The sequence below is a fragment of the Lactuca sativa genome, chromosome 4 (assembly GCF_002870075.4).
Source record: "Lactuca sativa cultivar Salinas chromosome 4, Lsat_Salinas_v11, whole genome shotgun sequence".
Classification (NCBI taxonomy): Eukaryota; Viridiplantae; Streptophyta; class Magnoliopsida; order Asterales; family Asteraceae; genus Lactuca; species Lactuca sativa.
In genome coordinates, this window is record NC_056626.2 from 218,381,215 (window position 1) to 218,392,085 (window position 10,871).

The window sequence follows — 10,871 nt, forward strand, 5'->3', positions numbered from 1 at the left end:
AAACCGCAGTGGAGGAAAACACTTACGTGTCAAGGTGAGTTAATCTTTGTGGAATTTAAGTACTTTGTTAGGGGTATATCTTAGAATGATTGAAGTGAACATAGATTGTACATGTTGCATGTACCCCTATTATGAATGTTATGTTGGTTCCTTTTGTGTATGAGAATCTAGGATACATTACATGCTATATTATTATCTATAATGTGAGGAGCGTGTTATGCCCCTGGAAAGATAGTTGTGTGCTGATTGTATGCATGTTATGATTTCTAGGAAATATTTGCCTATGATGTTTAGGACAATGCATGATGGTGATATAATGTGTCTAAGTGTTGAAATGATGAGATGTGCATGATTTGTATAGTGATTTATTATGCAATAATTAAACGAGGAAAATTATACATAATAATAAATAAATAAAAAGAATGGAAATGGCGCTTAGTATATTATTATAAATAAATAATTATGTGGGGGAATATACATAGATGATAAATGGTAGTGTTGGCTCCATGAGGAAAATCAATTAGAGTTGGCTCCATGGTGAAGCGAACTAGGGTTGGCTGTACGTGGAAAACCAATAGGTGTTAGCTTTACGAGGATAACCAATTAGTATTGGCTCAACGAGGATAATCGGTTACAGTTGGCTTTATGAGGATAACAAATTAGTATTGGCTCAACGAGGATAGTCGGTTATAGTTGCTTTATGAGGAAAGTCGGTTAATGTTGGACCTACGAGGAAAGCCAATTGGATGGTTATTCTAGATGACCAATTTTACACATGGTTCACCTAAAGATAAGTGAATTGGAGTGATGTTGTGCTGATTATGTGATGTATGTGATGCCATGCTATCTAAGTGTTTGAATGCATGCTTATATGATGTCATGTTTGACCTATTTGGGATATGTGGATTCCATAACATCGTACTTATGATTGACTTACTTAGCTATGCTGACACTTGTTTCTTTTCTTATTGTTTGCCTTTCATTGGTATAGGTAACATAGTCTGATGGCCGGTGAGGATGAGGTCTTTTGGGTAGTTATTTAAAATTGCTTTCGTGATGATACTGTATGGACACATCGTTTAGTTTCCGTAACACTTGGTTTTTGAGAACTTGTTTTGGGTTGGTTTTATGAACTTTAATTTTGATGAATATTATTTTTGGTAATAAAAGTAGCATTGAAGACGTCTTCATAAATTTAAAATAAGACTTCCGCTAATATATTCTAGTTAAAAAAAATGTTTAAAATAAAAAGAAAAGTTTTGAGTGAAAAATCACGATGTTACGTTAACCTATTTCGTAAAAGATGCATGACATTTTATTTCTCACTCTCTACGTTATATCAATTTCTTCCGGTTTTATTTTATTGTTCTTTTATTGACTTTAGATATATACGCTACTAGTTCAAAATATCTTACTTATGTAATTTAAATCTTCCTTCATATTATTTAAATGAAACTTAGTTGCATATTTAATATCTTTTACTTAGATGTATATTAAGTATGTTTGAAATTATTAATGTGAACTTTTGGATTATGAATCTATTTGTATACTTTCTTTTCATCTCGTGACATTTTTTAGTTGATATTAAAAGTCTACGTAAATCGTTAACCTTTACGTGATCTCTACCTTAGATTCTAGGTTAATGTAAAATATATTTTGTTAATAATATATTTCTTGTTGGTTTCATTTTGGGTAACCTTCATATTCATCCAAATTTTAATTGTGATCCTCATCAAAATCGCCCTAAAATAGTATCTTAGTATCGTGATCTTTTTGTTTGATTCTAATTCATTATTTATTTGTCATTTTCAAATTACAACTCCATTTTGTATAAATACTTAAACACTATTATCTTTTTACGTTAAACCTCATTATGTTTTTGTCATATCATACGAACTAACATTATTTAACCATGCTATAAAACCCGTGTTTCTTTTTGAAGCAATAAAGTTATAGCATAACTTTCATACCTAAGTTTTTATGAATGTGTGTGTGCTTTAGCACATGTCATATTCTTCCCGTATAATTACTTAATATTAATAGGTTATTCATTAGTAAAAATTAAACATGTATTAAACCACATTAAATCTAACAATGACCTTTTACAATATTAATAGATTTTTAGTTAGACGTCGTCTACATCTCGATTTAACCAACTCAGATGCAACAATACATGTCCACTCGTGTAAGGCAACATACTCATGTAACTATCTCGATTTAACCAACTCAGATGCAACAATACATGTCCACTCGTGTAAGGCAACATATTCATGTAACTGTTAGAATGTAAATATATAAATGTATTTACAAAGGTCTCGTAAATTTTTCTTGTACTCACAAACTCATCATTTGTCTTATGCTTCAAAAAATATGAGGCAGTAAAACAAACAAACACTAATATATTGAACAAAATTAATTTTCAAGCAATGATTATTAGACACTTAGATTTGGTTTTCAAAAATTGGTCGATGTATGATTACTTAATCTAAATATATATTTTTTTTATTTTTTATCATTATACAAAATATTTTCAACAAAACCTATTACTAATATAAAGTTTATTGATCAGTTATAATGTATAATGATTAAAGAGCCGCATCTATTACGTTACATTTATTGTAATTAACGATCTGTTCTGTCATACTGTAGTTCATAATTTTTCGTTATACTATCCATAACTTGTTAACGAATTTACAAATTCACGCGGTAAAAGATTAGTTGCAATAATAATAATTTTTTTTGTGTATAAGGTTTAAAGACGGGTTCAAATGATAATATTGTTAAAGCTATAAACTATTGGTAATACATATTTTTGAAATTTAGGAAACAAATTTATTAGAAAAATATCCCATAAAATTATATAAATTGGTGTAGGAGGAGGCCTCAAAACAAAACCTCACCCCGTTTGGCCTAAATTACCCTAACACCCCGCCTCTCTCCCCAAGACAAAAATTCTTTCTCCGAGTCGGGCATATAATTATAGGCTGCGACCCTCGAGTTTATTTCTATGAAATACCCATTTCAACTTTTCAAAAATTAGGACGAATTCCTTTCTTAATAGCTAGCGACGCAGTGTGGTTTTGCTTGGGGCGACCTTATTTTCACCTCTCCAACACGACGATTGTTAATCTGCGCCATTTCGGGACAGCCATTAAAGCTCTTTACCTTCAGGTCTGATTGATGCTCCTTTAGTGAAGAATTAAATTTCTAAAAAGCTTCAATTTCCGTGATTTTTATATGCATGTATGCGCCATTTGTGCACTACATAATGCAGAAGCATTGAATTGTTAGGGATTTTGATTGAAAGCTAGTTCCAGTTTTCTGAATTGAAGAAATTTGAGGTTTTGTATGGGACATGAGTGTTGGTCCATTGGTGTATGATAAATGGAATGTGATGGTAACATGCCCGGATCAAGTGAAGGATTGCTTGAAATTGGGCTAGGGTTTGATGCAAATTCTGATGTTAGCAAAACTAGGGTTGAGAAGTCGGATATGGAAAAATTGGGGAAAAAGAAAAGATCTTCTGAAATCAAATCTGGATTTGATTCTGATGATGATGAGCCGATTGGTTCTATGTTTAAGATTAAAAACAGAAGGAACCTTAAGAAGGTTAAGGTTGAAAATGATGTGTCTGAAGATCAGGAATTCGGTGGTATGGATGACACATTGGCTACTTTTAGAAAGAAAATAAAGGGCCCAAAGGTGGCTAGGGCTATTGCACCAAAAGGCAGTGATTTAAACACCGATTTGAATGAACCCATGAATGAATCATCAATTGGGGCTGTGAAAAGTGAAGATATGACTGCAAAATTGGTCTCAAACACAATGACAAAAGAACAGATCCCATCTGAAGATGGAGTTATTGTCAGAGAAGGGTTGAAAAACAGTGGTAAAGAGAAAAGTAAGAAACCCAAGAATAAATCAACAAAGAAGAAGGGTTCTGGTGGGACAAATTTGACAGAAAACAGTGTGGATGATCATTTAGAAGATTCCTTATCAGTTTTGCTTCAGAAAGCTCGCAAAAGCTCGAAACTTAAGCAGGTTAAGTCAACTCAACCTCATAAAGATGGAGTTGACCAAAACCCTAATGATTCAGTTTGTGAATTGGATACCACTCCAGTTGAGAAATCACAAAATGACAAGGATATGGTTCCTATTTCAGTACCTGAATGTTCAAAGTTTTCTCCCAAGAGTCAAAGATTAGAAGAAGATGAAAGGTTACCAGACCACTCTAGTAAAGACCCTACTGGAAACAATGGTTTTAAAGATGATTCAAATCATTCTGTTGTAGCAAAGTTGTCCCATGATCTTTCTGAGATTCAAGTTCATAATGAAAAAAAGGAACCCTCAAGTCCTATCCATGAGAGTCTGCCAATTGTAGAGTCCATTGACCGTTTGGACGATAGTCAACACCAGATTCAAGGTGCTTCAATGGAAGAGCCTGAAAATGTTTCTGTTTCTTCACAAAAGGAAAACACATCAGCATCAAATGGTAGATTGTCTCCTGTTTCATTAGGAGAATGCAATGAGGAGACTCCATCAATTGCCACAGATCAAAATGAAGCATCTGCAAGTGACAATGAAACGAAAGAAAATCATCAAACAGTTGGCAGGCGTATTGTGCGACAGGCTAAAAGGCATAGGCATGATGACATGGCGTATGAGGGGGATGCTGATTGGGATATACTGATTCATGAACAGAATTTTCTTGCAAATCATCAAGAAGGAGGAGACAAAGGACATTCAATTAAAACAAAGGGCAAACAAGATTTCTTCATGGAAGCAGAAACTGGTGGAACAGCAGCTGTTTCAGTTGGACTCAAAGCTCGTGCTGCTGGACCTGTTGAGAAGATTAAATTTAAAGAATTATTCAAACGTAAAGGAGGACTTCAAGAATATATAGACTGCAGGTTCATTTCTATAAATCTTTTTTTTTTTTTTTTCAATTTCAAGAATATTTAACATCTCATTCTCATCATATTTGTATACTCTTGCTACAGGAATCATATTCTACATCTCTGGAATAAAGATGTAACTCGCATATTGCCTCTTTCAGAATGTGGAATATCTAATGAACATCCACAGGCTTCTCTTGTTAAAGATATCTACTCATTTCTTGACCAATATGTAAGTTCTTTGAATTAAACCTCATCTATTCTTGAAAAAAACTTCGTTTTGGTTTCTAACAACTAACAAGATATTCAACAGGGTTACATAAACTTTGGAGTTGCTTCCAAGAAAGAGATGTCAGATGCCAATGTGAAGCACAATTTCAAGCTTTCAGGAGATGACAACAGTGGAAGAAAAACTTTGGATGATGGGGTTTCCTTTATTCTTGGTAGTACTACTAAAACTGATGATAACTTGACAGATGAAAATGATCCAAAAACCGAACTTTTAGAAGGGGTTTTCAGAAAAGATAAAGTTGCTGATGTGTCATCCATGGTGGCAGAGTGTAAACCCCATTCACCTTCTTCCAACTGCCATGCTGGACAACCACCCCACAATCTTGTAATTGATCAAAAGGAACCGAGTGTATGTATGCAATGTGATTCAGAAACAAAAAGCAAAAAAATCATAGTAATTGGAGGGGGTCCAGCTGGACTAACTGCAGCCCGCCATTTACAGAGACAGGGGTGCCACGTCACCATCCTAGAGGCCAGGGGTAGAATCGGCGGGCGTGTTTTTACAGATTATTCATCCCTTTCAGTTCCAGTAGATCTTGGAGCTAGTATCATCACTGGTGTAGAAGCTGATGTCACTTCACAAAGAAGACCAGATCCTTCTTCATTAATTTGTGCACAATTAGGGCTTGAATTAACTGTTTTAAACAGCGATTGTCCCCTTTATGACACTGTCACAGGTCAAAAAGTTCCTACAGATTTAGATGAAGCTTTGGAGGCTGAATACAACGGTTTACTTGATGACATGTCATTGGTTGTTGCCCAGAAGGGTAATCAAGCAATGCAGATGTCTTTAGAAGAGGGCTTGGAATTAGGGCTCAAAATCCGAAGATCTGAAGACAATAAAAATAGTAATAAAGATGAAATCTTGAATCCTCTTGAAAGAAGAGTCATGGATTGGCATCTTGCTCATTTGGAATACGGTTGTGCTGCTTCTTTACAAGATGTGTCTTTACCTTATTGGAATCAAGATGACATTTATGGTGGATTTGGTGGGGCCCACTGTATGATTAAAGGTGGTTATGGTGCTATTGTTGATTCTTTAAAAGATGGACTACATATCCACTTAAACCATATGGTTACCGATGTATGCTATCAAACAGAGAAAGATGGGAAAGATTCATCACAGAAGAAAGTCAAAGTTTTGACCCAAAATGGGAAAGAATTTAGTGGAGATGCGGTTTTGATCACAATCCCACTCGGGTGTCTAAAAAGAGAAACAATCAACTTCTCTCCAAAATTACCTGATTGGAAACATTCTTCAATTCAAAAACTCGGTTTTGGCGTTCTTAACAAAGTCATCTTGGAGTTTCCGGAAGTTTTTTGGGATGATTCGGTTGACTATTTTGGAGCTACAGCAGAAGAAACCGATCAAAGGGGTTGGTGTTTTATGTTTTGGAATGTCAAAAAGACGGTCAACGCCCCTGTCCTCATAGCATTAGTAGTAGGAAAAGCTGCAGTCAACCGCCAAGATTTGACTCCTTCTGACCATGTCACTCACGCCTTAGCAACCCTCCGGAAGCTTTTTGGGGAAACTAAGGTTCACAATCCAGTTGCATCTGTAGTAACGGATTGGGGGCGGGACCCGTTTAGCTATGGTGCTTATTCATATGTTGCAGTAGGGGCATCTGGGGAAGATTATGACACATTAGGAAAACCTATTAACAACTGTTTGTTTTTTGCTGGTGAAGCTACATGTAAAGAGCATCCAGACACTGTTGGAGGGGCAATGATGAGTGGGATGAGGGAAGCTGTTCGTATAATTGACTTGTTGACCACTGGAAATGATTTTGTTTCAGAAATTGAAGCGATTGCTGCTGCTAAAAGGCATTCAGATAGTGAAAAGAGTGAAGTTAGAGACATTATTAGGAAACTCGATGCTATTGATCTTACAAATGTTCATAAGAATGAGACAAAAGAGGGATTGTTACAGAATATGTTTTTGAATGCAAAGAGTAGAGCTGGAAGATTGCATCTTGCTAAAGAGCTGTTGAGTCTTCCTTCTGATTTGCTTAAATCATTTGCTGGAACTAAAGAAGGACTTGGGATTCTCAACTCATGGATCTTGGTAAGTTCCTCTCATGATCCATTTTATGTTTTTAACAATATCAATATAATAATATTAACTAATATACCCTTTATGTGATATTACAACTAATAGGATTCAATGGGGAAGAATGGGACTCAACTATTGCGACATTGTGTTCGTCTTCTTGTGCTTGTGTCTACAGATCTACTTGCAGTTCGTCTCTCAGGTAGTTTATCTCATGTCATAAATTCATAATTTTTTTAATTATTAGTTTATATAAATGATTAAATGATAAATACAGGTATAGGAAAAACTGTAAAAGAGAAGGTATGTGTGCATACAAGCAGAGATATACGTGCAATAGCAAGTCAACTTGTGAGTGTTTGGGTTGAGATTTTCAGAAAGGAGAAGGCGTCTAATGGGGGGTTGAAGTTACTCAGGCAATCAAGTGCAGCAGATGCTTCTAGAACCAAATCTTTAGCTTCCGGGAAGCCGCCACTGCGGGCCCACCATACTTCATCGGAGAACAGGGCGGTGAAGGGCGGCGGCAGCAGCAACAACCCTTTATCTGTGAATCCAAACAGTAGAAAAGGAAAACCTGAAAGTAAGCCTTCTAGTTCTCAAGGTTCAGGTGGAAGACAAAATTGTAAGGAGGAGGATGACAAAGATTTTCCCATGTCTGAAGAGGAACAGGCGGCTTTTGATGCTGCTGAAGCCGCCCGTGCTGCCGCCATTGCAGCTGCTGAGGTTTGTCTTTTTCTTTTTCTGTTAATAAATGCAAATAATGATATATGTCTGTCTGTCTGGATACACTCTTCAGTTTTTGAACCTAATGAACTGTTTGAATATGAGTAAATGACCATTTTACCCTTCTGAACATCAACAAAAAGTACACTTTTCAGTTTTTGAATCTAATGAACTGTTTGCATATGAGTAGATGACCATTTTATTTTTACCCTTCTGAGCACCAACAAAAAGTACACTCTTCAGTTTTTGAAACTAATGAAATGTTTGAATATATGAGTAAATGACCATTTTACCCTTCTATTTTACCCTTTTGGACTCATTCGACCATTTCATTATTCAAATAGGTTTGTGTTTTCATACCACAAAGTTGTCATTTACAAGAGACAAACATATTTAGGGCATCCAAATCTTTCAATTTTTTTTTTTCTTATTAAGGCATTTTACAATGCTATAATAGGAAAAAAAAAATGAAACAAAAGTTGATTGCTATTTCTCACTTCCAATCTTTTTATACCTTAAATACACATGTGCAAAGTTTCTAACTTTGTAATAATTTCAGGCATACGCATCATCGGGTGTCAAATGCAACACCCCATTACAACTTCCAAAAATACCCTCCTTCCACAAATTCGCAAGGCGGGAACAATACGCCCAAATGGACGATTCTGACCTCCGGAAGAAGCTAGCTGGCGGCAATGTTGGGCGGCAGGATTCCATATCCGAAATTGATTCAAGAAACTGCAGAGTCAGAGACTGGTCGGTTGACTTTTCCGGTGGTGGAGTCAACCTTCCGGACACCCGGTCCCACCACTCAAACGAAGTGAGCAGCTACCGAGAACATTCCGGAGAAAGCACTGGTGTTGACAGCAGCAACATCTTTACAAAAGCATGGGTGGATAGTGCGGGGAGTGAAGGGATAAAAGACCATAATGCCATTGAAAGATGGCAGTCTCAAGCTGCAGCTGCTGTTGATTCTGAGTTTTATCATAGGGGTAGTTTTGTCATGGATGAAGAAGATTCAAATTCAAATATGAAATTGGGAATGGCAAATGAGAGTTCGGCTTCACAGGTGACTAGTGTGAATAGGGAGTTGGTGGGAAATCAGCCTAGAGGAGTAGATAATATTAAACAAGCTGTTGTTGATTACGTGGCATCACTTTTAATGCCTCTTTATAAAGCTAGAAAGATTGATAAAGATGGGTATAAATCCATCATGAAGAAAACAGCTACAAAGGTAAAAGTGATTTATACCTCTTTTTTTTTTTTTTTTTTCTATTTCATTCTCAAAAAATTTATATTTGAATTCTGACTTTTTATTTTTTTATTTTAAAGGTAATGGAGCAGACTACGGATGCGAAAAAAGCAATGGCTGTTTTCGAGTTTCTTGATTTTAAGCGGAAAAACAAGGTATGGATTTGGATGAGGAGGGCGTTTATGTCTTTTTGTATTGAACCGTTATTGATTTGATTTTTTTTTTGACATTCAGATCCGGGCATTTGTGGACAAGTTAATAGAGAGGCATATGGCAATGAAGGCAGATACTAAATCTGGATGTTCGTGAACATGAACAATTTTATATGCTTTTAGAAAAAAATAATAATATAAAAAATATTTGAAGTACAAGACAAGACAAGAGAGATAGATATGTTTATGTTTTAAGCATATACTATCCTTTGTGGGTATTAGAGTTAGAGATATATGGTCACATCCATTTATGGAAAAAGTCTATAGAGTTATCATGACTTTTGGTATATGGGTTCTTTGCTAATTGAAATTGTAATTTAGTTAGGAAGTGAAAACCCATTTCTACCCTCCAGGGTTTCAATAGGACAATTTTTTTTTTTTTTTCTTTTTCTCCCAATTGATTATCTTTCGTGAAAATCTGTACAGCTTATTAGATTGACATTGACCCCCTGGCAACAAGTTTATACAAGACAATTTTCTCTTAAAACACATTTCTTCCATTTTATGATCTCCTCAAACGAGGGCAATTACGTCTTTTCTCTGAGAGTGAGTCCCTATTGTTCCACATTTCTGGTTGAGAGATAAAAAATTTAAGTTTTTTGTCCCTTGAAGTCGGTTTTAGTCAAACACAGTGCAATATATTCTGTCATGTGGGGCCTACAGGTGTCTGGTTGCTTGTTTTCTGTGTTTATGCAGAAAAGTATAGATGTTCTTGGTGAGGACGTGGTACTTATCATCGATCACAGTTATTTTAGAGGTTTGTTTTTGGCTTCCAATAATTATAAACTGGAATAAAAAAAAAGGGATTAGAATATATAATTTTTTAGTTTGGGATTTTGCTTACTGTTTTGTGGGATTTTGCCAGGAGAAAATAAACCACTAGACATGGGAGCATGGAATTTAAGGTTTGATTTTGCTTCGAATTTTAAAGTCGTTTTACTCTTATAATTCATATCATTAGTCGTCATGTTTATCCACGTGTACGAGTGGAATTTGTCTATTTCAGGAGAGATTGAGGAAAAAAAAATAAAAATAAAAAGTTTGATATTCAAATGTATTGAGAGGTTGAGGTCTTCATTCTTACAAATCCCAATGTATTGAGAGGGGTGAATGGAGAGATGTTTGATGAATTGGGAGAGAAAAAAAATGAGAGGAAAGTGATGGCCTACACTACCCCTTAGTCTTATTGTATTTGTTTCTACTTCATTTATTTATTTTTTAATTTTCTAAGTGTTTATATTCGGATTCTTAACTTTAAAATTCATAATTTTAGTAACAAAAATCTCATATTTTACATCTTTCTAGTAGAGTTTTTAACAAAAGATGTTTACCACTAAATTTATTTACATGATATTAGCCGGTAAATAAGTCATGCCTATCAAATTGACTTCTAGTATTTTTTTTTCGTCACAAATATAACTAAATATTAATGGTTATTCTGTTTTTTA

At 35.1% G+C, this 10,871-nt stretch overlaps 1 protein-coding gene across 1 annotated transcript; it reads left to right on the forward strand.

Annotated features, from left to right (window-relative positions):
* Nucleotides 1-2,906: 2,906 nt before the first annotated feature.
* On the forward strand, nt 2,907-9,910 carry LOC111893474 (lysine-specific histone demethylase 1 homolog 3). Its single transcript, XM_023889527.3, has 8 exons — nt 2,907-4,910; nt 5,001-5,127; nt 5,209-7,251; nt 7,345-7,438; nt 7,514-7,959; nt 8,519-9,193; nt 9,292-9,366; nt 9,446-9,910. The coding sequence occupies exons 1-8, from the start codon at nt 3,385-3,387 to the stop codon at nt 9,518-9,520; spliced, it is 5,061 nt and encodes a 1,686-aa protein (XP_023745295.1). The 5' UTR covers nt 2,907-3,384; the 3' UTR covers nt 9,521-9,910.
* The last annotated feature ends 961 nt before the right edge of the window (nt 9,911-10,871 follow it).